The 26,038-nt window shown below is 46.4% G+C and overlaps 2 protein-coding genes and 1 long non-coding RNA gene across 4 annotated transcripts in view; 2 read left to right on the top strand and 1 right to left on the bottom strand.

Moving 5' to 3' along the window:
* The window catches only part of LOC148124622 (uncharacterized), a 125,965-nt gene that overhangs the window by 16,342 nt on the left and 83,585 nt on the right, over positions 1–26,038 (top strand). The gene's annotated exons all lie outside the window — the stretch shown is intronic.
* PES1 (pescadillo ribosomal biogenesis factor 1) lies at positions 1,298–15,346 on the bottom strand. 2 transcript variants are annotated; one of them, XM_026722194.2, is made up of 15 exons: positions 15,251–15,346; positions 13,564–13,643; positions 12,296–12,449; positions 11,873–11,982; positions 11,400–11,571; positions 9,738–9,827; positions 7,500–7,616; positions 6,629–6,706; positions 6,284–6,373; positions 5,640–5,770; positions 4,374–4,499; positions 3,395–3,579; positions 3,129–3,286; positions 2,573–2,740; positions 1,298–2,189 (listed from the first exon to the last, which is right to left on the bottom strand). In XM_026722194.2, exons 1-15 carry the CDS (start codon positions 15,272–15,274, stop codon positions 2,103–2,105), a joined length of 1,770 nt encoding a protein of 589 aa, XP_026577979.1. In that variant the 5' UTR covers positions 15,275–15,346; the 3' UTR covers positions 1,298–2,102. The 2 variants fall into 2 exon arrangements, with proteins under 2 accessions (XP_026577979.1, XP_026577980.1); XM_026722195.2 differs by having other exon boundaries at positions 3,129–3,283.
* Positions 17,146–25,978, top strand: TCN2 (transcobalamin 2). Its single transcript, XM_026722201.2, has 10 exons — positions 17,146–17,503; positions 18,243–18,436; positions 18,823–19,012; positions 19,172–19,338; positions 20,026–20,187; positions 20,947–21,122; positions 22,473–22,653; positions 23,201–23,387; positions 24,320–24,441; positions 25,432–25,978. The coding sequence occupies exons 2-10, from the start codon at positions 18,364–18,366 to the stop codon at positions 25,491–25,493; spliced, it is 1,320 nt and encodes a 439-aa protein (XP_026577986.1). The 5' UTR covers positions 17,146–17,503; positions 18,243–18,363; the 3' UTR covers positions 25,494–25,978.

Here is a 26,038-nt window from a genome sequence, read left to right as displayed (position 1 = left end):
AGTAGCTTCATGGTTATTTTAATTTGCTCTTTGGATGATCGTCCTGTTGTAACGGCTGCCTGGCTTGGATTGATGCCTTTATTTTGGGTTTTATCGTGGGCTGCAGGGGACCGTGTTTTGGTTGCGAATAGAGCACTTTGCCTCTTGTGGTTTAAATCTTGGTTTAAATAGGATTTAAAAATGCAGGCCAGGCTTGTAATGTGCTTTTGAGCCTGGAAGCATTAAAAACCAAGACATGAGGGCCCAGAAGAGCCAAAATGGACGCAAAGGGGAAAAGGTATTAGGAAACAAACGAGGAAGAGTGGCTATACCTCTCTATTCTTGTGAATGTTTTCAACCCTTGGATGTGTTGTCTTCCCAAGCAGAATTCTTATACTTGGTATCATTTCAGGCAGGAAGAGGAGTTGATGAGAGAGAAATGGAGATTTGGCTGCAATCCGGTGCGGGTGGGGGAAACGGTATCTTTGGGCTTGTTTGGAAGTTTATGCACAGAGCATCATGCTTTTCTTGGCTGGTTTATGGCAGGGATATACAGCCTGAGTGGCATGCAACCCCTCTAGAACTACGGCATCGGCCCTCCAAATTGTCACACCGTATGCTTAGTGCAAAAGAACTAAATTAATAACGGCACGGGAATTAATCCCATTCAAGTAATTTAAATGAAACCCGTTGCTCTGATGAAGCTGGGGTTTTTTTGGTATCTTCCGTTGGTTTCCCGCCATTTTTCTACAATTCAAGGCGACACGTATAAAAGTTGCGTCCTAATTTTGCCTCTTAACAGCGGCCCTGCAATGTAGGCAGGGCTTAAGACAAGTGGATGCATGCCTTGGCCGCTTCCTGCCCCATTGCAAAGTGTTCCGCACAAGATTGCTCCTTGAAAACCACACAGATGCTTCAACTGCCCCAGTTAGGCAGCGCTGCAGGTAATTAAAAGAATGCACCTTATGCGCGAATAATATTGCATTGGCTCCTGGTAGTTTTCCAGCTGCAATTCAGGGTGTTAATGGTTACCTTTAAAGCCCTACACCTCCCCATGAAAACATCAAGTGACTCTGAGCCAAGATGGGCAGCCTAGGAAGTGTGCCCTTTTTATAGTTGCCTGTTTTCGCTCTCTGGAATGACCACCCCCACCCCAATATACAATAGCACCCCCCATTTCTCCTTTTCTTTAGGAAAGCCCTCAAGACCTGGTGCTTCCTCCAGGCCTCGGGGATTGGTTGACTGTGAGTCCCCAGAGGTGGTTGTGTTGCGTGCTTGATCGCCATTTAACATTTCAGCTCTTGTTTTCAACAATCTGTTGTTCGTTTTAGCTCATTTTATTATTGTGTTTATGTTGCACATCTCCCAGAGTCACAAATAAGTTGAGAAAAGGAATAAAAAAAAAAAAGATGGGTGCAAGTGATAGCTGAACATTCGTTGCAAAGTTCAGTTTAATTCCTCATTCACCACGGAGGAATTGACAACTGAAATGCAAAACCAACAACCCTACAATGGCTGCGAACTGAGCAAGCGTTGCTGGCTAGAAGTCACCCTACCATTGAGGTACAGCTAAACTATCTCAATCCCAGATTTTATTTACACGCATAGCAAGATTACCTTGAACGGCTCTTAAAACAATGGGTCAGGCAAGAAATTCAAAAACGTTTATCCTGTGCCAAAACTAATGGGGGGAAAGAGAAAAATAACCCTCTGCTCAGAAAACAGACCTCAGCAAATTGATTTTTTCTGATTCCAGATAGGAACCTTGTTCACGTGCTCGCTCTTTTACGCATCCTTGGCAAAGGAGGATTATTTCCTCTCCTCAAAAATAACATTTCTCCATCCAAGGCTGAAGATCTGCCTCACCGGGTTTGATAAAAGAGAAAAACGGAACGGAAACAAGAATTTACACGCCTTTTCAATAGTGTCCCCAAAGGAATCAGGGTACTATAGACCCAATTCCTGATTAGTTCTGATTTCAAGAAGGGGGGTGCAGGCAAAACCCCGGAAGAATCAGCAATGCCAGTGTTGTCCATCTCCACATGAAAGATCTGGCTTTAGGTCGCAGGTCCACTTTCTGGGGCTGCATTATGAAATGTTAGCCCCAAACGAGACGGGCTCTTCTATTCCCGTCGTGCTTTCTTGCTTCTCTTCTTTTCTGATTTTACTGCCGCATCGTGAGTTTTTCGTTTCTCTGCCAGTTTGTTTGCCTGAGAAAGAAGAAGAAGGAGAAGGAGGAGGAGGAGGAGGAGGAGGAGGAGGAGGAGAAGGAGGAGGAGGAGGAGGAGGAGGAGGAGAAGGAGAAGGAGAAGGAGAAGGAGAAGGAGAAGAAGAAGAAGAAGAAGAAGAAGAAGAAGAAGAAGAAGAAGAAGAAGAAGAAGAAGAAAAGCTAAGTTTAATTCTCACTGATAAGATGGGCTCCAGCACGTGTCCGAAAAGCTCGGGAGATTAAACCTCAATCCAGATTGGATTCTGCAACATTATCCCAAATACTACTATGTATATTCGCCTTCATTTCTAATTCTCACCGTTCCCAAGAAACCGAGCAGAGCAAAAAAAAAAAAAGATAAAATAAAATAAAAATAAAGGATACCTCTCTAATTTTGCGCTTCTTCCCAAACATTATTTTTTGGTAGAGGTATTTCTCTCGCTTCTTCATCATCATGATGGCCAAACGCTTTTCCTCGCTCTGCTGCTCCTGCATCAGCCGTTCCTTATCCTCCTTCACCACCTGGCCAGGTGTCACCTTCACGGGGAGACTCTGAGACAAGAGGAAACGGTGCACTCAAAAGGTAAGTTTCTGTTAAACCGAAGAACAAAAACCTTCAGGAAAACTTCCCTAAGCCAATGCTAGAAAGGCTTGCCTGCTTGCTTTCAACATTAAATCATCATCTCCTTTTAATGACCTCATCATCCCTTGCTGGGTGGAGTCTGGGCATCAGAGTGGAGCTAGCAGAGTGTTTACTGGCCGGATGCCCTTCCTGTCACCAATGCAGAGTTTTGTCCAGCAGATATAGTCCTCGAATGACAGTTCATTCAAAGTTACAACGGCGCCGAAAACCTGTAACCTTTTTTTTTTTTTTACTATGACTGGATTCAATCAACGCCCTACAATATTCTGACTTCATAATAAGCATCTTTTAGGATACCTTGTTCTGAGATCGCTGTGCTTCCATCTTGCGTAGTTTCCCTTCATCTTCCTTGTCAGAATCCTCTTCCTCCTCCTCCTCCTCCTCCGAGCCTTCAGTTGCACCTTCAACCTCTCCGCCGCTCTCCTCTTCCTCGTCCTCTTCACTATCTTTTACTACTGAAAAGACCCAAACCGTGTTGAGGTTGCCGAGAACCCCAAAAAGGCATTCTCAGCCCTCCCACCGACTGCGCCAGGCTCGCCAGAAACCCGGGACCCGCTGGATACCTGGTTCTTCACCCCTTTGCAAGGCCAACAATTTCAGCTTCTCTGGGGGCATGTAGTCGCCTTCCTTCTCAGAGACAAATGGGGAGAGATGAGGAGGCAGCATTACGCCAGGGAAGTAGTCAGCCACTGGGAGGCACATCTTGGCGTTGACCGAGTCGAAGACCCACTGAGGCTGCAGGTAATATCTGGGGAGAAAGGAAAGCCAATGAGAAGTAGGAACATTAGAATGTCAGTTGTACAGCTGTACAGGGTGGTGGCGCAGTGGTGAGAGTGCGGTACTGCAGGCTATTTCTGCTGACTGCCGGCTGCCTGAAATCTGGCAGTTTGAATCTCACCGGGCTCAAGGTTGACTCAGCCTTCCGTCCTTCTGTAAAATGAGGAGCCAGATTGTTGGGGGCAAGAGGCTGACTCTGTAAACCGCTTAGAGAGGGCTGTAAAAGCACTATAAAGCGGTTTGTAAGTCTAAGTGCTATTGCTCATGAGCACAACTGAACCCAACATTTCTGCAGTCGAGACCGTTGTGAAGTGAGGTTTGCCCCCATTTTAGGACCTTTCTGGCCACAGTTGCTAAGTGAAACCCTGCAGTTGTTAAGTGGATCTGGTTCCCCCCGCCGAAGGTTAGCAGAGGGGATCCCATGACCCCCAGGCCACTGCAATCGTCATAAATACAAATCAGTTGCCAAGTGCCTGAATTTTGATCGGGGGTGTGTCTGTGTTGCAATGATCATAATGTAAGAAAAACAGCCATAAGTCACTTTTTTCGGTGCCACTCTCACTTTAAATAGTCACTAAACGAACTGTTGTAAGGTGAGGATGATTTTACAAGCTCCATTCATGAGCCTCCAGGTCCTCCTATTAGCCAAGATCTGACGAAGAGGAACAAGATGGGAGTGAACTCACTTGGGACTTTTGTGGCATTCACAGCACGGCCCCTTAAAATTCTATGTCTGTTTTCTGACTATCAAAGAGCAGCTCTCACCTTCCAACCACTTGCATCTCTACATTTGGACGGTCAACTATCTGGTGGGTGATGCGTGGATCCGTAACATCGTAGGTGGCGCCAATGCAGAGAGACGTGTCCCAGGACACTTTGCCCCCAAAGCACCTGGTGAAGGAGAGGTGGGGGTTCAGCCAGTTCTCATGACAGGTTCTACATTCAAGTTGTCAACTCATAAAATACTTCTGCGGTCTTTTTAGAGTGGCCAACAGAAAGGGAGGGAGGGGAGCAGGGCGGCAGCTTGGAAATCGAAAGTGCATTCCATAAATAGTTTTTCAAAGATAGTAACTAGGTGACTGAAGTTTCTGCCGGACACAATTCTAACTGGAGAAGAAGATTGATGACTCTGGGCTATGGATGTGTCCCATTGGAGAATATGAATTACGATATACCCAAGAGGTGGGGGGAAAACCAGGGTCAAAGGTGACAATGAATGATGTCTCAGAGTCGGCTACACCCAGGTAGTGCCGGACATGTTAACTCCCAATAAATACCTTTGAAGTTCCGGAAGTTTGGCTCAAGACTCATGATTTAATTGGGGTGATTTAATTTAATTTAATTATGATTTAATTTAATTTAATGATTTAATTTAATTAAGTGCCAGAATCCTGACACAAATGCACATTAGGTTACAATTTAAAAGAGAGTGTTTGTATTGTTGGAAAAAGCACCTTGGGGACACTCATAACCTGGATGGTTGAGCGTCTCCACGGACATCCCGAGATGCCTCTTTCCAAGCCGTATGGTTAAGCGAAAAAATTTCGAGGAACATTTTACCTTTTGATAGCCAGAGGGGGGGAAAGTCTACGGAGATTCTCAGTCCTCCAACTCATGGTTATCCCAAAGGTGCTTTTTTTGTTTTCAACAGGCAACTGGACTCCCTGGTTGGTTGGTTTGTTTTTTTCCTTGAAGGCATTTCGCTTCTCATCCAAGAAGCTTCTTCAGCTCAATACCAACCGAAGCATTGGAACAGGTCACAGAATTTATTTATAAAAAAAGGCACACAACTAACTCAAGAGCTGAGTTTACAAAGAAGGCACAAATTTACACAGAATTTACAAAGAAGGCACAACGAATGCCTTCAAAGATCAAGAAAGTCCAGTGGCCTCTTGGTGGAGAAGGCTCATTCAACGAAGACCTAAACATGGACCACCACTCAAAAGGGCTGCAGAGCAACCCAGCACTGGTCCAACCCTTGCCCAAATTCTAGAACAGAGCTGATGAAACGAAGGCAAAGGCTTAACATACCTGATGACAAAAGCTAAGGGTTCGCGAGGCACCTCCCTGTTGAGAAAGAACTGCAGCCCTTCAAAGAGCTTCTTCTGTTTCTCCAAGTCCTCTTCCTCCTTCCTCCTGGACTCCTCTTGTTCTGCAGTCTCCTAGCAGAGAGAGAGAGAAAAAAAAGCTCCATCAACACCCTTCTCCATGTTGGAAAGGTTAAAAAAAAGAAAGAAAGAAAGGCAACAAAATCTCAGGCCTTTGTGAATTTAATTTGATGCGATGGAATGTAGTCTGGATTCCCAGAAGGGAAGGAAGGGGGTGCATTCCGGAGGAGTCGGAGGCAAAGAAGTTCAGAGAGTTTGTGTGAGAGAAAGAAGGTGAAGACAGCCTCTTCCTAACAGTTCCCAGAGCAGGCTTCGTGCGCGTAACAATCTATTTCGGTTTGGCAAGATTCTGTCTAGAGGTTTGGAACGGTAAAGTAATCTTCTTGGAAGAATCACCATCTTTCTTTCTTGAGCTTGGGAGACATTTTCTTAGCCATAACTATCTCAAAGTAAGGATAAGAGGTTCTCCAGCCTTATCCATTCCACCTGGACCGGCCCAGTCTCCCCAACATTCTGTCTCTTGGAAGGCATTTTCCTCTGACTCCAATAAAAGGGGGTGTCACTCACTCCTTCCACGGGAAACTCATCCACTTCAGCTTCGTCTTCTATGTTGGGGGCAGCGACTCGAGCCAGGCTGGTGCTGAGAGCTGACAGTTTCTAATTGGGAGGCGGGGGGAAGAGAAGAAAAGAGAATTAATGGGAGACTTGATCCAAGTAACTTTAAGTGAAGCACACACTTAATGCAGATTCCCAGAGTTGAAACACGCTGGCTGGGGAATTCTGGGAGTTGAAGCCCACACATCTCCAAGCTCCCAAGGTCGAGAAATACTGAATATAGAGACTGCAGTTGTTTTTTAAGGAAGGACGTGGAGGAAAATTTGGAAGGACAGGATTGGGCACCCACGTTCTCACCTCCAAGGTGCTCTCGGAGTCCAAGGCGTAAGGTTCTCCCTCCTCTGGCTTGCTCTCTGCTGAGGAATGGCCTTCGATCTAAAAGAACAGACTGTCAGGGTTCCGGTGACTGCCCGAATTAAATCATGAGCCTCGAGCCAAGCTTCAAAAGAATCCAAAAGGTTTATGAGGAGCAACTTGTTGGCACTGAACCCGTAGGAAGCCAACTCTGACAAACACGTGATTTACGGTCACCTGTGACCCTGTTTCCCCCGACAGACACGGGGAGGTCAACCCATTGAGGCAGTCCAGACAGGCCACCCAAACTGAACCCTGAGGAATAAACCTTACCGTTATTTTAAGGTTACAGTCCCAGAACCTTGCAAATTTTGCGGGGAATATTTTCAGGGTTTTTTTTTAAAAAATGAAGCGTTGGTTATGGCTTAATATTTAAAAAAGGAAGTTGGAATCAGTTACAAGGAGACCCTGACTGTATGAAGTAATAACGGCCCTGGAAGTGACAAACAGAACGAAACAAAATAGAACTAACTTGGTGGCTAACTTAGCATCTGCACTGAAGTACTAGGTCACGAAAGTGGCAAAACGCACATAATAAACATCTTACTTAGCAACAGAAATGTGGGGCTCACTTTGGGCCATAAGTTGAGGACTACCTGTACAGAAGGACCACTGTACCAAAGAGCTGGGTCACTTTGAGTTTCCAATTCCTTCTCCCTTCCTCGGGCATCAATAGTGTTTTGTCAATGGCTCTGCCTATTATTATATTTTCCAAAGGCCATCTCTGTTTCTCTCTCTCTCTCTCTAACTGGGGAAGTTGCCTGTTATGAAGATAAAAGCTGGGTTTTCTCAATGCCTTGTCTGTTTCACTCACCTTTGGGGGATAGTGTAAGTTGAGTGTCTGGTAGAGGCGAACATTGACAAAGCCAAGGAGGGTGGTGTAGAATTCGGTGAAAGTAGCCATGACTCTATAATCCACATCGGTCGGGTGCTGGAAGAAAGTGAGCCAGTCAATCAATCAATCAATCTGCAGAAAGTTTAAAAAAAAATTTTTTAACTCCCTGTTCTATTTTTCTGTAAACAGGACGTGCTAAAAGGAAGTGTTGGGAATGGCTTAATATTAAAAAGGGATCTATATATATAAAAGCGAAATGCCACTCACGCATCATCACAAAATCTACAGAACCGTAAAGCCTACAAACTTGAAATTTGGCACCTATGTTCCTCTTGGCTTCTAGGGGCTCACCAAGAAAGGATTTTTTGAAATGACCACCAGAGCATTAGCATTTTGTATATTATTATTATTAACGCGCTCTGATACTAAGGAGTTCTACTCCCCCCTCACCACCTGAACAGAAATCTGCTCCAAATGCAAAACACAAGCGGAGGAGTTAGTTTCACAGCACCAAGCAGCTTTAGTACAGAACAGTTGAGCTAAGCCATGTTCAGGCTCCTTGCTGTCTCCTCCTTGCTCACACAGCAAATACTGTATCTGTTTCCAAACAGCTCTCAACTCTGACATACGGACACAGGATGCTAGCCAGATGAATACCGATGGATGCTGGTAGGCAGAGGCAGAATTTTCCCCCCTTATTTTCCTCCCAAAAAACTAAGCCCGACCACATAGTTTCGTAGCGAAGCACGGGGATCGAGCTATTTTGAAATAAGTACAGGGAGACCACGCGCAGAGGGGCCACGATTTCCCATGCTGCCTGCATTCCCGTGGAAGGGACTTGGTTCGTTTGCGAACCTGAGCTGATGCAATAAAATAAATCAAGATTTATCACATTACAATCAATGGAAAAAGAGACCTTGAAGGTACAAGAAGGGATACCTGCGTTGGTAATTATTAAGAAGCAAAATATAACTTTAAAAAAAAAATGAGAGGAATGCTTGTGAAGACAATGCTCTGTGTCCAACCAACTGGACACAAACAGCTTCTAACAATGAGGCTCCATGCTTGGAGTTAATTGTTAATTGCCATTTTCACCTTGGTTTTTTATTTCAAAAAGTTAATGATTTCCTTCTCCCAAGAACACAACATTGCAAGCAAGAGAGTTCGGCACGCCAACTACAGAAAGGGAACCTGCTGTCTGGTCAAGAAAGCCTGAGGTTGTTCAGGTACACAACAGAGTTGGAAGAGACTTTAAAGGTCCTCTAGTCCAACCCCCAGCCCAAGCAGGAGACGCTATACCATTTCTGACAAAATATTTGTACAATCTCTTCTTGAAGACCTTAAGTGATGGGAGCACCCACAACTTCTGGAGGAAACTCGTTCCACGGATTAATTGTTTAACTATCAGGAAATTTCTCCTGAGTTCTAGGTTGCTTCTCTCCTTGATTAGTTTCCACCCATTGCTTCTTGTCCTGCCTTCAGGTGCTTTGGAGAATAGCTTGACTCCCTCTTCTTTGGGTCAGCCCCTGAAATCTTGGAAGACTGCTATCATGTCACCCCTAGTCCTTCTTTTCATTAAACTAGACATACCCACTTCCTGCAACTGTTCATCGTATGTTTTAGCCTCCAGGCCTCTAATCATCCTGGTTGCTCTTCCCTGCACTCTTTCTAGAGTCTCAACATCTTATTTCTAATGTGATGATCAGAACCGGATGCAGGATTCCAAGAGTGGCCTTATTACTAAAGCATTATAAAGTGGTAGTATCGCTTCTCGGGATCCTGGTTCTGTCCCTCTGTTAATGCCACCTAACGGCTGCGTTGGCTTTTGCTGTAAGCTTCCTCCGCTAGCCCTTGTCCAAAGTATCTCATTTCTTGCAACTCGGTTGGCCAACTGACGCAGGAAATATCAGCGAAGGCCGAAGCAAAGGATGGGAAAAAAACGAGTGACTTCTTCATCTTAAAAGTCAGGTGTGATGGAAGGAAGCCAAAGCTATTTCTGGAATCAAACCGCGCATTTCACGCAGGCTACATTAAGGCTGTCCTGAGCACGCACGATCAGCACTGGATTCATTCAGCAATGCTTGTCTGCACTCAGCCCTCCATCTTGAATGACCAGGGCTGCATTTATTTCCGTTCAGGACAGGGTCCTGACAGGGGAGCAGGAGCGGAGAGAAGCGTGTCCTTGTCCAACGATGTTAACACAACCCTCTTACTCACGTTGTGGGAAAAGGCGTAGGGTGTTATCCAGGTGATAAGCTGGCCCAGCACCTCAGCCTGGTAATAGATGCCCTTAATGGAGAGAAAGACCTGTGGAAAAGCAGGGAAAAACAAACTCAGCCAGGAAAACAAAACTGTAGACAGGAAAGAAAGAACTACTATAAGGGTTGGTTGAATCTTTTGGCCTCAGCGTATCAACAATTCAGAAAATGCTTAACTCTGCTGGCATGTCACCCTTTCCCCCTGAACAAAACAGGAACAATTCTTTACATAGTCACTTATTATTAATTTTTTTTTAAAAAAGCAATCCGATCATGCATTGGCCACACGCCACTTTCTTCCAGGCAGTGTTCTTTTTCGGTTGCCAGGCTCTGCAGCCTGCCCGTGCCTTCTCCGACGACTTGGTTCTTGGAAGTGGCTTCAGGGAATCGGTGACCTCCGAAAACCTCAGAGATATGCGGCTTTTGGAGCACTCAAAGGAGCCTGGCCCACAGGAGCCTGGCCCTCTAGTGTTGACTTTGGGAAGCTGCACAAGAGCACACCCTATTCAGGAGCCTGGCCCTCTAGTGTTGACTTTGGGAAGCTGCACAAGAGCACACCCTATTCAGGAGCCTGGCCCTCTAGTGTTGACTTTGGGAAGCTGCACAAGAGCACACCCTATTCAGGAGCCTGGCCCTCTAGTGTTGACTTTGGGAAGCTGCACAAGAGCACACCCTATTCAGGAGCCTGGCCCTCTAGTGTTGACTTTGGGAAGCTGCACAAGAGCACACCCTATTCAGGAGCCTGGCCCTCTAGTGTTGACTTTGGGAAGCTGCACAAGAGCACACCCTATTCAGGAGCCTGGCCCTCTAGTGTTGACTTTGGGAAGCTGCACAAGAGCACACCCTATTCAGGAGCCTGGCCCTCTAGTGTTGACTTTGGGAAGCTGCACAAGAGCACACCCTATTCAGGAGCCTGGCCCTCTAGTGTTGACTTTGGGAAGCTGCACAAGAGCACACCCTATTCAGGAGCCTGGCCCTCTAGTGTTGACTTTGGGAAGCTGCACAAGAGCACACCCTATTCAGGAGCCTGGCCCTCTAGTGTTGACTTTGGGAAGCTGCACAAGAGCGCACCCTATTCACGCGTGGCCTCCAGTCTCAAAAAGCAGCACAGAAGGAAGACTGCAGTAAATAGTAATGATATATTTGTCAACTCATAAAACATCCCTATGCCTGTTTGAATAGAAATAGGTTAAGAAATCTATTGAAAAAATTATAAAATAAGCCCGAGGAAAGTATTTGAGAAAAATAATAGAAAATACATAAAGTAGAGGTAAGGTATGAAACTGAATGTGAAAGAGGAATGTGTGATTAAAGACACGTCTGTTGAAGATGTGAAAACCTGGAATCATGCTGTTCACTGAAAAGAGATGTCTTTTTTAAAAAAAAAAATGCGAAAAACTGAAAAATATTTTTTTAAAAGAAGAATTCTGTAAAAATAGTTTTTGGGAAACGATGGCGTGTCGCTCAAAACATCACAGCACGTCAGCTTGGAAACGTGTGTCGTAGGCACGCCATCAGTGGGCCAACAGCTCCTTTGCTGACTTATTCTCTTGCCATGTATTGATCCGAGGGGAATCGATCAGCTTCGGCGTCTCCAAGGAGGCCTCTCTCCCCAGCTCACCTTACGAAGACTGCGCGAGGCGACAACGTAGTTAAGGAACTCCACGGTCAGCCGACGACACAGCTGGATGGTTTGGACGTGGCACTTGCCGGTGCGTGGGAAGGTAGAAAAGAGAACGCACATGGAGAGGGCATCGTCTAAATCCCGCAGGGCGTCCACGAAGGTTGGGTATCTGCAGCCATCGAAAGACAAGTTCAAACCCCAACTGCCCCCTGACGCTTGTGGGAAAGAGGTTGCAAGCATCCTTGTGGCTTCCTGCTGTTAGGGCTTAACTGCCAACAGGAATTGCTCCAGATCTGCTGTGCAACCTTGCTTAACCAGGTTTTGTTGAAAGAACCGCCATCTGGATAGCCAAGTCTAAACAAAACTTTAGACATAACCGCAACACTAGCATTCGCAATCATTTGAAAATTCCTCACTTTCCCCTCCAAACCCTTGGCTGTTTACTGATCTTGAGGGCCTTCAACTATTACCTCTCTTTGATGATGTGGTCCAACTTGTAAGTTGGCTTGTTGTCTTTCAGGCGCTGTACTGTGTTCCATTCGCTCTTCCCGTAGGCTTTACGCAATTTGCGGACAAACACCTTGGGGAGAGAAACATTTTACAGCTCCACACTTACCCGTATCCAGACCATAATTCTAAGGGTCTGGCCAGCTATCCTTCCTCTTCTGCAGCAAGGAGACACTGAGACTTTTGTCTTTTTTTTCTTTCTTTTATATTAAGCATATATTTTTTACGTATTTTTTTTTCCATTTCTCTTTTGACCGCATTAAAAATACTTTATAAAAATACCGTATCAGAAATACACTATTTCACAGATATCAAATGGTTTTAACTTCTCACCCAGAATGCTAGCAACTTTAATCATTTTGGGGGCTCTCTCACAATTGGGATACCTTGTAGTCCCGGAATTTGTTGACAATGGGTTCATGGAGAAGAAACTTTATGTCTTTCAAAAGGTAGAACGTCCGGGCAGCTGTTGAACCCTTGTTCACCTTCTTCTTGTGTTTGGGCTCATGGGGATAAATCCCTTTGAGGATACAGAGTCGCCTGAAAAAAAAAAAAAAACCGGGAAAGAAGATGGTGTCAGATCCATGTATCTGCCATTCTTTTATGGGGGTTGATACAAGCAATCCTTTTTGATATAACCTGAATATCTTAATTCTTGTATTGAATCTGTATAACCGGCACATGATATACAACTGGGGGACTGGAGCCCAGAACTTGTCACCTCTTGGAGAGATAGCAAGAGGAGAAGGGGCCATAAAAACTCCAGCTCTGAAAGAAACTTCCTGGGAAACTTTTCTCAACTAGGTTCCCAGAAAAAGTGTGTGTGTGGGGGGAATGATTAACATGTTGCTTCATTGTATTGACGAAATCCACACCGGACTAAGGGGAGGGGTTCTAATTCCCTTTATCTAAGCTACATGCCTGGAGGGATATCAGACCCTGCTTTGAACATCACCTGGATCTTTTCCTTTTCAATAAAGAATTCCTTTTGAAATATTCAAGTTTTCCCAAGTTCATTCTTATCACCTGAAGGGGAGAGAATCTGGGCCTTACAGGTGGATTTGGCTTGTTCTCCTGCTACCTTAAACGTCTTGGCTGGCTTCACATTTAACGATGGGGAAACTTGTGATTCCACCGTGAACTTGGGGGCGGCAAGAGCCGCCAAAACTCCACCACCAAATGAAACTCTGAATAATGGATTTACATATCCTGCAAACTTTTGGATAGTGAAGTGGGCAGCACATCGGGGGTTGCCCCAGAGAAGAGGGGGTCAATCGATTACCCAAAGCACCTGAAAAGCAGGACATGAAGCAACGGGTGGAAACTAATCAAGGAGAGAAGCTATTTTAGAACTAAGGAGAAATTTCCTGACAGTGAGAAAATTCATCAGTGGAACAACTTGCCTCCAGAAGTTGCAGATGCTCCAACACTGGAAGTTTTTAAGAAGAGGCTGGACAAGCATATACATTTAATAAATAATTAAAACATGCTCTTGCCAAGCATGTTGTGTGAACTCAACCATCACCTGATCCTTACCCAATATTTTTCGGTCTCCAAATTTCCCCCAGCTCATCACCACCACCTCCATCAGTTTCTACCCCATTCCTACCAAAGCATCACCGCACAATCAGACCTCTCAGTATCTTTGCCATACCTGAAGTCTGGAAGGCTGAGCTGCAGTTTCTTCCGAGCTTTATTTCTGGTGATATAATTGGTGGCGGAACCTCTCTCGTACTTTCGTAGACGGCCAAGGAAAAAGAGAGAGAATGTAGTTAATTATCTCTTGCCTGCAAGTAACTATTCCCTTACTACAGGAGGCTGGATGTGGAGACTTCCAGATGTGCTGCAGCTCCTCGGTTGGCATGTTTGCCCAGCTGGAAAGCGCCAGGCGAAAAGGCTCCCCAAGGATTGATGATCTATGAGATCCTTGGGCGAGAGGGCAAGGAGAGGAGTCACAGAGTAGGCAGTGGTCAGATAAAGAGGCAACCTGAGGCTGAGCGGAAAGCACTTCGGAAGGAGCTCTCTCTTACAGGTAATCAAGGGACCAACCCGGGAGTCTGGAGATGAGGGTCCTGCGTCCGATGCAGAGATGGGGCCAGGACTATCTGGGAGTGGGGTGCTGACTCCAGAGCCTCTGGAATCTGGAAGCAGCGAGGAAGAGGAACAAGGGGAGCCTGTTCCCAGTGTGCATGTGCACAGAGCTGTCAGAAGGCGAGACTCGGGAGTAACACTGGGAGGAGATTGCTCCTCCCTTAAGGTATAAAGAGCAGGCAAAGGTAGAGAAACCTTTGCAGGAAGCAAAACAGTGCCATCGGTTCAGATTCATTCTTGAAGCTCTTCGTAATCCCACTTGGTTTTTTTCTCTAGTTCATTGGACACTTCTGTTATTGGCAGCCCTTCACGGGAAAGAAAGGTGGGTGCTTATCTTCAGGGACTGTTTGAGATTCATTCTCAGCTGGGAATGAAAATAATTCCCAGTGTTGCAATAAAACAAGACTGGTTTTTAAAGTAAGCGTGTTCCTAATTACGGTCTCAGAAGCCTTGGTCGAAGCATAATTCTCAACTAACAACAGTTCATTTAACGACTGTTCAAAATCGCAACATCAGTGGAAAAAAGTGACCGACAACCGTTTTTCACACTTACGACCATTGTAGCATCTCCACGGTCACGTGATCAAAATTCAAATGCTTGGCAACTGACTCATACTTATGACGGTTGCGGTGTACCCAAGGTCACGTGGTCCCCTTCTGACAAGCCAATGGGGAAGCTGGATTCACTTAGCAACCGTCTTAGTAACATTTGCATTGATTCACTTTTGAAGTTCGAAGTTACAACCGCCACCGGGGGAAAAAAGGGACTCCCAACCGCATTTTCATGCATGGGACTACTGCAGCATCCTTGTGACCAAAATCCAGACTCTTGCCCACTGACTCGTTCTTATGACAGTTGGAGCGTCCCTGGGTTGTGTGATTCCTCTTTTGCGACCTTCTGCCCAGCCAAGTCAACGGGGAAGCCAACTTACCTCAACGACCGCCTTTACTCGCTTCAGATCCGCAATGACTCACTTAACAACAGTGACATAAGGTCGTAAAACAGGGCAAAACTCCCAAAACAGGTGTCTCGCTCACCACCACCTTGGAGACCTCCCAAAACTTATGGATCGAGGCCTCGCACGGCGAGAGGCCACTTTCAAAGCCCTGGAGGGAGGCTCTGACTCCCTGGCATTTAAGGGTAGACTGCTCCTGAGCGAGGAGGCTCGACCCTCGGCCCCATCTTCCCCGGAGCATTTTGCTCTGCTTGGACAGGACGTGATCCCGCTGAGCGGAAGACCGCGCAGTACCTTCTTTTTCTCCAGGCCGCCCATCGTGTCCGCCCGGCCGTTTCTCCCCCTCCGACTTCGGCCCACGTGGTGGGGCAGATGCTTCCTGGTCGGCCCGAGCCCCGCCCCTTCCGCCCTCGGGAAGCCCCGCTCCTTCCTCCTGGGAGGGTGTCCACGTTAGTGCCTGAACGGGAATCCGGAGGGGCCGCTATGATCACAGGAGCGGACGGATGTGGACTTCGCGGGATAGGAGGATGCGAGGCGTTTCGTGGTTTGGAGCACGCCGCCAAACTCCGTTCCAGAGGCCTCTGTTTCTGGGCAGGCACTACATTAGACGGCCGGAGAGGGGTCCTCTGGAGAAGGGTCCTCTCTGGGGAGAGCATGATGGGGATTGGCTGTCCGGGATAAAGAGGAGGCGCACGAAGCCGAGTCTCGTCCCCCCCGCGCGTCTCTCTGCTGCCCCCTGCCTGCAGGAGGCTTCAGACTGGCTTCTTAATAGATGGGGAAGGAGCCGCTGGCTTGAATAGAATAGAATAGAATGAAATAAAATTCTATTCAGAGCTGCTGGCTTGCTGGGCTTGGCTTAAGGGCAGGACGGGAGTGTGTAAATAATGATATCGCTCCAGAAAGACCTCGAAGTTTTCATGGAGATACAGAAGGAAGGCAGGAAGGAAGAGAGAGGGGAAGGAGGAGGGGGAGGGGAAGGGAGGAAAGGAAAGGGAGAAAGAAAAGAGAAAGAATAGGAAAAGAGGAAGAAAGGAAAGAAAGGAAGAACCAGAAAGAAAGAAAAGAAGAACCAGAAAGAAAATAAAGAACAAACCAGAAAGAATGAATGAATGAGCTAAAAAGAAAGAATGAACCAGAAAGAAAACAAATGAGAAAGAATAAACAAACCAGAGAAAAAGAAAAAGAAAGGAAGAAAGAAAGAAAGAAAGAACCAGAAGGAAACAAAGAACCAGAAAGATTGAAAGAGAAATCCAAATTGTGCCTCAATTAGTTCAGTATTTATCAGGAAAGCCAACAAACCTTTCTCTATCCCTTCCTGAATTAAGAATATCCGGCAAAGTTCTGATTCGCATCATCCTAAACCACCATTAATTTTAACCATAACCAAGTCATAGTAGTCACAGGTATCACTAAGCCAAAACTATGAATAAAGTACAGTGACCCCCATGCGTAGTGTGCACACTGCTACTATCCGATGGGAACCCTTTTTTCTTTGTACTTTATTATTTTAAGAATGAAAATATTTTAAAAATGGAAACACAAATTCTGTATTCAAACCTGCTTGCCTTGGGCTCATCTGCATTTTTTTCCCTGAGCCGTCATGCAATACATTTTGTTCTAGTGTAGGAACATAAATATTTGGGTTTGGAAACTATTGTTTACAGATAAGTGTGTTGCCCTTGGGGCTTAGAAAACAAGCAGTGGTTTTGTTGTAACACTTCTAAAATGTGTATGAACATCATGATAAATAGCCACTAATTTATCTTTTAATTTTTAATTTATTCGTTTAAAAGACTAACATACATGAGTGAAAAAAATGATGAGATAAAGATTACTTTGTAAAACTGCTCAAGAACAAAATACATTACCCGTGTTTTATTCACAGGTATGTCAGATCCCGTATTTCTGAACTGTAATAATGAAAGCTCATAGCATTTACATTCATAAGTCTGTTTTTGATATTTAAATCAAAACTGGCCTCACAAATGTATCCACAATGAGCTTTCCGACATTAAAGTTAGATTGTGGCTTGATCATGAATCACATTCAGCAGTTATAAGGGACGTCACAAAAACCTTGGTTTAAAAAACAAACCAACCCTATTTTAAAAGTGACTTTGGTTCAGGGATAATTGAGATTCTAGCTTAAAAAAAGGAAACAAAATACCGAATGTGCAGATCGCTCTATTTCTCTAGCTTTTGTTCTTTCCCTGGTGGGAAATCCAACCATCATCGATTTATTATTTCAATGCTCTTATTCGGTCTAGCACAACTCGTCCAACACACTTGTCCACTGCCCCTCGTTCCAGATCACTGCCCTGGGTTTCTCAACTTTCTTTTTTCTTTGAAGCCACATCCTGCACACACACACGCACAAAAAGCTGACTTCAGCAGCTGGGAGGGGAAACCGGAGATCGGAGATCGTATGACAAAGAGTAAACAAGGAGCCCAGGGAAAGAGGCTCTCTCTCTTCAATGCAGCTTCTGGCTCCTTCTGAGAATTCAAAAGAAGACTCCGTAGGAAGGAATCAACGGCCGGTACAATTAAGGTAAGATGCATCAAGGAAGCCCATGGTCAGAATACTGAAGTTTTACCCACCCTGCTGCCCTCCAGGCATGTGGGGCTACAGGAGGAATTTTCCCAGGAAGCATGAAAAGAGCCAGATCTGAGATCTGCATTATCTGTCTGTTTTTAAAAATGCAAATATTCTGTCCCATTGGATTTCCGCCGGACTTATTTCTGGAGAAAAATTGCCTTTCTTGGGTGAGGAAGCAGATTGAAGAGGAAGGAAGAGGCATCTATCTATCTATCTATCTATCTATCTATCTATCTATCTATCTATCTATCTATCTATCTATCTATCTATCTATCCATCCATCCATCCATCTATCCATCTATCTATCTATCCATCCATCTATCCACCTACCTACATACCTACGTATAAATATATAAAAGTGAAAGACCCCTCACGCATCATCAGAAAATCTCCAGAACTGTAAAGCCTACAAACTTGAAATTTGGCACGTATGTTCCTCTTGGTTTCTAGGGGCTCATGAAGAAAGGATTTTTCCAAATGACCATCAGAGCATTTAGAGTATTTCCTATATTATTATTATTAACACGCTCTGATGCTAAGGAGTTCTACTCCCCCTCCCCACCTGAAAAGAAATCTCTTCCAAAGGCAAAACCCAGAGATCAAAACATGATACAGGGTGCCAAAGTCCCCTGGAGTCTCTCGTGTCGCTGCTTTTCCTCCGACTTGGCTAAAGTCCTTTCTCTTTTGTCAGACTTGGAGAGGATGCCGTGATGCCCCGGACCACTCCTTGAGGTGATCAGTAATCTGGCATTCCTGAAGAGAAAGCTGCTTGGGACAGGCCACGCCGTTTTCCTGCCTTGGTCTCCGTCGGGATGGTTTTTCCGTGGCTCCGACTTCCCTTCCTTCTCCTCTTCCATCTCCTGTTTGCGTCAGCCCAGCTGTGCGGTAAGTCTGCTTATTTTTTTTCTTTATGATCAAGATTGTCAGGAAGTGGCTGTGAAAATGGATTGTTTGGGTTCACACCAGAGGTGGTATTCAGCTGGTTCGGACCGGTTCTACAGAGCCGGTAGCGGAAATTTGGAGTAGTTGGGAGAACCGGCCAATCCCACCTCTGATGGCTTCGCCAACCCCATCTCTTCTCCGCCTCCCATCGAGTCCCAGCTGAAAAACGCTTCTGAGTCCATTTTTTTTCAGTGCCTTTTTTTCCCCCCAGTGCCGTTGTAACTTTGAGCGGTCATTAAACAAACTGTCCGTAACTCGAGGATTATCTGCAATTAGTAGGAGCCTTGTTCCCAGTCTCAAATCCTGCTTATTCTCTCCTTCTCTGGCAGAAATCCCTGCAGGAGCCCTTGAGCTCATCCAGACCCTGAATTCGGACCTCCTAAAGGTGGCGGGAGATGGGTCCCAGGAGCCAAACCCCAGCCTCTATTTGGCCCTTCGACTCTCCAGCCAGCACAACCTGGAGAAGGAAAGGGAGTATCTCAACCGACTGACAGACGTCTTTCAGCCTCAAAGCAGTAGGTAGGTGCAGTCGAATCGCAACCCAGACATCCAGAACGGAGCTGGAAAGCAGGTTCTCCAGAACTGGTCCGAACCGGCTGAATCTCACCTCTGGACGAGATGACCTACAAGATCCCTTCCAACTCTGTTAATCTGTCATCTGCTCTCTTGCCTTATCAGCCCTGGGATGCCTTCTGAGCTCAACCGCCGGAAGAAACCTGGGACAGGAGAGCTGGCATTATACCTCCTGGCACAGCGGGCCGCTTGTCAGGACATGGATACCCCAGAGAGGAACCGAATGGTGACCCGGTTGAAGCTTCTCCTGAATAAAGAAATGAAGCAGATTGGTGAGAACGGGTCAGCCAGAATTCTTCCCAATCACAGTCATTTCCCCACCAGGATAAGTGTGTTCATCCGAGACTGTAAAATTAGAAACCACCAACCATGGACTTGGTGCCCCCAACCCTGGCCAAATGCTTTAAGCCGAGGGTCTTCAAACTTGGCCAAGTTCAAGGCTTGTGGACTTCAGCTCCCAGAATTTCTCAGCTGACATGACTGGAGGAGGAATTCTGGGAAGTTGAAGTCCACAAGTCTTAAAGCTGTCAAGTTTGAAGATCCCTGGAATAGATAGATAGAGAAAGAGAGGTAAAATAGAGAGAGAGAGAAAGAGATAGATAGATAGAAAGAATAGAGAAAGGTAGAATAGATAGAGAGAAAGAGAGATAGATAGAATAGATGGATAGACTAGATAAAGAGAGATAGGATAGAGAGAGAAAGAGAGATAGGATAGATAGAATAGATAGAGGTAGAATAGATAGAAAGAGAAAGATAGAATAGATAAAGAGAGGTAGAATAGATAAAAAGAGAGAGATAGAATAGAGAGAATAGATAGATAGAATAGATAGAGGTAGAATAGAGAGAAAGAAAGAGATAGAATAGATAGAGAGATAGCTTCATCAGCTCTGACTGAATGGAAGGAATGGAAGGATTTCATCATTTAGGAAGTGCCTCTCTCTCTCTCTCTCTACACCCAGGTCACAAGGAGAAAGGCCACCCCATCACCAACTATTACCAATACAGTTTGGGGATCCTGGCTTTGTGCATTCACAACAAGAGGACCGATCCCGAAGTGATCTGGAAGCTGCTGTCGGCTGAACACAACGGCAGGTTTTATCACCACCAGACACTCTCCGTAGGTAAGATCAGCCCTGCCCAAAGCTTCCAGGTGGCCAAATTGTCCCTCTGGTCAGCGAGAGGTGGCTTTCCAAAGATCATTCCGAGCTTCGTTTTCATTTCAAGAAGAGGCTGGACTGCCATTTGTCAGAAATGATCATAAGTATCGTGTGACTAGCTTAGGAACCGCAGCCATTCCCTTAGCCACTCTGGCAAGGAAGTTAAAAGTGGGGTAAAATTTACGGTCTCGCTTAGCAACAGAAACGCTGGACTCAGTTGCGGTCGTAAGTCAAAAGTCTATCTGAATGAGCGAGCGTCCTTCTCTGGGGAAGCCATGGCTGGAAAGAAACAAGTTTTCTTCAGGGATACAGACGGTTCGGACCGGTTCAAATGAACCGGTTGTCCCAGCGATGAGTTAGCCCAGCGGTGCGATTCAAAAAGTTTTATGACCGGTTTTACCACCGGGCATGGCTTGGTGGGCGTGCTTTGCATGGGCGCACACACACTTTGCGTGCGCATGTGTGCCTGTCCAATGTACACTTTGCACAGGTGCAGAGGCATTGCAACTATCCTCCTGCAAGCCTGCACTCTCCCTGTCGTTTTAGCTGCCGCGCGGCACTCTTCTGTGCCGCGCAAAGCAGCTGCGCTTCAAAAGGTGAGTATGGGAGCCAGGTCAGGTGGGCGAGCCCAACAGTAGAGCGGGGGTGGGATTGATGGAAGGGCCCCTGGGGCCATCTTGGGATCTCACCCCCCCTTTCTTTTCCTGTCCTCCTTCGCTCCAGACACGGAAGCCATGGCCGGCTTGGTTTTTGTCTGCTTGGAACAAAGCCCTTCATACCCCCACAACCTCCAGGTTGGCGTGCGCAGAGCCATGAAACGAGCGAAAGCAAAGATCCTGGAAGCTCGGACTCCCGACGGGGTTTATGGGAACATCTACAGCAGCCCCCTGGCAGTGCAGGTGAGGAGAAGTGGAGGTAGCTTGGTCCTTGGCGTTGCCTTCCTTGAGGGTAGGCGGGGTTGCTCTTGGGCTGGAGGTCCTTTACTGGCAGTCCTCGACTTACAACAGTTTGCTTAGTGGCTGAAGTGAACAACGGCACCGGAAAAAAGTGACTTATGACCCTTGTTCACACTTACGACCACTGCAGCCTTCTCCAGGGTCACATGCTTTATGACAGCTGAATTTCAAAGCCTTACACTTTACATTTGGATGTTTGTCAGCTAACTCACATTTATGGCGGTTGCAGTGTCTCAGGGTCGATCCCCTTTTGCGACCTTCTGACAGGCAAAGTCGGTGGGGAAGCCAGATTGACCTAGCAACCATGCGACTAATTGAGCAACCTCGTGGATTCGCTTAACAACCGTGGCAAGGGAAGTCGTAAAAATGGGACACAGCTCACTTCACTAATTTCTTGCTTAGCCACATGCATTTTGGGCTCCGTTGGGGTTGTAAGTTGAGGACTGCCTGCCTTCATGATTAATGACATATATGGGTGGCCCAGAGGTGGAGACGCTTGCCCTCCGCTTGGATGGTTTGAGAGTTCAATCCTAGGCAGCGACATATGTTTCTCTATCAAAGCAGAAAGAGGAAATGTTTGCTGTGTACTCCGTGTAGGCGTCAGGAAAGGCATCTGGCCAGTAAATGCTCGGCTCCATTCAGTCTCCCCGACTCTACCTCAAATCAAGGGATTGCAGAATCATACAAAAGAAAAAAAAAAGACATATAAGGGGGCACCGCCGTTAAAGACACCGAGCCTCTCGGCTGGAAATCTGACATCCCGGGTTCAAGACCCGTGCAACGGGATGAGCTCTTGTTCCTGCCCCTGCTTTTGCTCACCCACCTAGCAGTTCAGAAGCATGCAAAAATGCGAGTAGATCAATAGGTACCACTGGGTTGGGAAGATCTCCACGTTCCATGATATAGTCATGCTGGGCACATGACCACAGAAACATCTTTCGGACAACGCTGGTTCCCGTGGCTAAGAAACGGGGATGAACACCACCCCCTAGAGTCGGATACAACTGGACTTTTACTTTAATGACCTATAGAGGGCGCTTTCTTCTCTAATCGGGTGAAGTTCTTCTTCTTCCTCCTCTTCTTCCTCCTCTACTTTCTCCTCTTCTTCCTCTTCTTCCTTTTTCTCCTTCTCCTCCTCCTCCTCCTCCTCCTCCTCCTCCTCCTCCTCCTCCTTCTTCTTCTTCTCCTCCTCTTCGTCCTTCTCCTCTTCTTCTTCTTCTTCTTCTTCTCCTCTTCCACCACCTCCTCCTCCTCTTCTAATCCTGGGTGTTTTCCATCTGCTTGGCAATCTAGTTTTTGAGTGCTGTCGGAATGAGGCAGAACCAACAGGAGTTCTCCAGCGGCATGGCGGCCCTGAGGCAGAGACTGGAACGGGGAGACTTCCAGAACAACGTGATCCGGTCACAGCTGCTGCCTGCCTTGTATTGCAAGAGTTATGTGGACATTGCCAGCATGGCGTGCCAAACTCAGACAGGTAAAGGGAGAAGGAGGGCACGGATGCTGATTTGGGCCGAAGGAGAAAGGGGGTGTCCAATCTTGTCAACTTTCGGCGACTTTTTAAGCAGTGGTGGAATTCAAACGGTGTAACAACTGGTTTGGTGAGCGTGTGCGCTTTGCAAAAGTGCACTGCGTGTGCGCAGGAACCTTGAAAACAGCTCTAAAAATTTACCTTCTACTGCAGCCCCCGGTGAGTAAAACAGCTGAGGCACGGGAATCCGCCCTGCCACACCTATCAGCTGGGCTTCAATTAAGAAATATGGGGAGGGGACAGGTGGGCAGGGCCAATTGATTGCTGGAACAACCGGTTCGCTCAAACCAATCTGTACCGGCTGAATCTCACCCCTGCTTTGAAGACTTGTGGACTTCAACTCCCAGAATTCCCCAGCCAGCATTGCTGGCTGGGGTATTCTGGGAGTTGAAGTCCACCCATCTTAAAACGCCTACAGTTCGGACACCCTGCTCTAAACCTTAGGATTTCTCAGGAAATAATTTCTGATTCTCCTTTTTTTATCCCTTCACAGACAGTTTCATCCCGGATCTTTCCCTGTCGAAACCTCTGGGGATCGATCTGACACGGAATATCTCTATCCGGCTAGAAGTCAGGAACGCCTTTCAGTTACTGTACCAAAATGTCCTGGTGGTTCCTTGGGGATCGACTCTTCTAGACGTCCTGGAAGCCGCAGCCAAAGACGTACTCCAGCCTTTGAGGTCAGTGCCTTGTTCTCAGGCTTCGGGTAGCCAAGGGGAGTGTGGCAAGAGAATGGGGTGGGACGGCTGCCTTGGGACCTGCTGAGGTGGGATTCGACTGGTTCTGAGGATCAGCTGTCCTGCTTAAGGTGGGACTAGAACTCACCGTCTCCTGGTGATTGGCCCAAGGTCACCCAGCTGGCTTTCACGCCAAAGGTGGTACGAGAACTCCCTGTCTCCTGGTGATTGGCCCAGAATCACCCAGTTGGCTTTCATGTCTAAGGTGGTACTAGAACTCCCTGTTTCCTGGTGATTGTCCAAACTCACTCAGCTGGCTTTCACGCCAAAGGTGGTACTAGAACTCACCGTCTCCTGGTGATTGCCCCAAAGTCACTCAGCTGGCTTTCACGCCAAAGGTGGTACTAGAACTCTGGTTCCTGGTGATTGGCTCAGAGTCACCCAGCTGACTTTCACACCAAAGGTGGTACTAGGCCTCACCGTCTCCTGGTGATTGGCCCAGAGTCACCCAGTTGGCTTTCATGTCTAAGGTGGTACTAGAACTCTGGTTCCTGGTGATTGGCTCAGAGTCACCCAGCTGACTTTCACACCAAAGGTGGTACTAGGCCTCACCGTCTCCTGGTGATTGGCCCAGAGTCACCCAGTTGGCTTTCATGTCTAAGGTGGTACTAGAACTCTGGTTCCTGGTGATTGGCCTAGAGTCACCCAGCTGACTTTCATGCCAAAGGTGGTACTAGAGCTCCCAGCCTCCTGGTTTCTAGCTTGGTGTCAAATCGAAATAGAATTAATCAATGAATTTAACTAGAGAATTCCTAGAGAATTCCGCTATCTTTGTAATTTGGATTGTCTCGTTCCTGCAAAAATTTTGTCTTGGACCTAGTCCAGCAATGCCTTAGATGTCAGTTCTCTTTTTTTGGGGTGTGTGTGGGAAACAGGTATGAGACCCAGAAAACCCTCTCCGGCCCCATGCTGACGGGAGTGATGGGAGAGAGGCCACAAGAAGGCGAACGCAGATATTGGAGGATTCTGCGGCATCCCAACAGCAGTTTGGACCAAGGTGAGGGCTGGATGTTGGGTTGTGGGGCAGGTTGCAGGGGTGCTCCAAGATGTCACCTGGGAAAACTCCACACTTATGGGGCTGACACCCCAACATGGACCCCGCCTGGTTCAATCAGGCAGCCCAGAGGACCCGTGAACTTCCTCCAGACCCCCCCCCTGTCAAAGTCATCCCAGTTCACATCACGAGACGGTCCGTAATTTCTCAGTTGGAGTGAATCTTGAGGGGCTGTCCCCAAAGATGAGAGGTCCTTGGTGCTCTCTGGGCTGGGTGGTTTTCTTGCAGATGTTTCATGACCCAGCTAGGTAGCATCATCAGTGCTAGAAGGGAGTGGGGTTTGCAGAGAGGAGGAGAAAAGGAAAGAGGAGATAGAGGAGGAGGAGAAGGAGAAGAAGGAGGAGGAGACGGGGAAGGAGAAGGATACAATAGAATAGAATTCTTTATTGGCCAAGTGTGACTGGACACACAGGGAATTTGTCTTTGGTGCAAATGCTCTCAGTGTACATAAAAGAAAAGATCCAATCCTCAAGAGTCAAGAATCATCAGGTACAACACTTAATGATAGTCATAGGGTATAATAAGCAATCAAATCATACTAGGAAACAGTCAATATAAATCATTAGAATAGAGTAGAGTAGAGTAGAGTAGAGTAGGGTAGAGTAGAGTAGAACAAAATAGAATAGAATAGAATAGAATAGAATTCTTTCTTGGCCAAGTGTGATTGGACACACAGGGAATTTGTCTTCGGTGCATAAGCTCTCAGTGTACATAAAAGAAAAGAGACATTCATTAAGGGTCGAGAATCATGAGGCGTCTGCAGGAAAACAACCGAGCTCAGAGAGCACCCAGGACTTCTCATTTCAACCCTGAGCTACAAAGATTCTCTTTATCCCCCCGATAGCCGGAATATTCCCTGGGGCAACCCTGGAGATTTCCCCGATTCCTTCCTCCTCATAGCAGCAACGAGGTGTTTGCCTTTCTGCTTCTCAGGTATTGCTGAATACACCCCACAAGATGGAGACCACATTATTTTGAAGATGACCTCTTGGTAGAGACAGATTCCTACCCCTGGGCAGGCCCGGCTGTCTCTTCACGAACGACGGGCATATCTACGGACTTGTCCTGGGAGATTTGCAGCACGTTCTTTTCCTCGGCCTCTTTAACCTTGAGGACTAGGATCTTGGGTTTTTTCTTTTTTTAAAAAAGGCCTCTTTTTATTTCAGTCCAAAGTCCAGCGATGTTTAAAAAAAAGAAAGAAAGAAAGCACGAACCCAACAACCTACAAAACGTAAGCACGGCCTACAAAAAAAGTAAAATTTTGTTAAAATTGAAATTACAGAGAAGGATATTGTCCTTAAATCTGCAAATCCCCTATTTTACATCACTCCAGAGATAATTTTGGTGCAGTGGTTAGAGCACGAGGCTGCAAACTGGGAGGCGCCTGTTTCCTAGTTTATAAATGTGATCTCAGAAACCAATTTAATGCCCGAAAAAGTAATGTGTGGATTTGAACAACAGGAAAGTGACAGAAAACGTGTTTGGTTTATCCTGGTAGTTTCTTGTGCTGTTTAAACAGTATATAGTTAGTTTGGGAATG

This window comes from Pseudonaja textilis, chromosome 15, assembly GCF_049901715.1.
Source record: "Pseudonaja textilis isolate UNSWEBS1 chromosome 15, rPseTex1.2, whole genome shotgun sequence".
Lineage (NCBI taxonomy): Eukaryota > Metazoa > Chordata > Lepidosauria > Squamata > Elapidae > Pseudonaja > Pseudonaja textilis.
This window is presented reverse-complemented; position numbering and strand designations above follow the sequence as displayed.

Excerpts from the sequence above, each read along its gene's own strand:
- TCN2 (XM_026722201.2), top strand. The coding sequence starts at position 18,364 with ATGGTTTTTCCGTGGCTCCGACTTCCCTTCCTTCTCCTCTTCCATCTC. Across the intron at positions 20,188-20,946 it reads CCACCAGACACTCTCCGTAG|ACACGGAAGCCATGGCCGGC; the intron begins GTAAGATCAGCC and ends CCTTCGCTCCAG. Across the intron at positions 24,442-25,431 it reads CAACAGCAGTTTGGACCAAG|GTATTGCTGAATACACCCCA; the intron begins GTGAGGGCTGGA and ends TCTGCTTCTCAG.
- PES1 (XM_026722194.2), bottom strand. The coding sequence starts at position 15,274 with ATGGGCGGCCTGGAGAAAAAGAAG. Across the intron at positions 3,580-4,373 it reads GAGATGCAAGTGGTTGGAAG|ATATTACCTGCAGCCTCAGT; the intron begins GTGAGAGCTGCT and ends CTTTCTCCCCAG. Across the intron at positions 2,190-2,572 it reads AGAAGCGCAAAATTAGAGAG|GCAAACAAACTGGCAGAGAA; the intron begins GTATCCTTTATT and ends CTTCTTTCTCAG.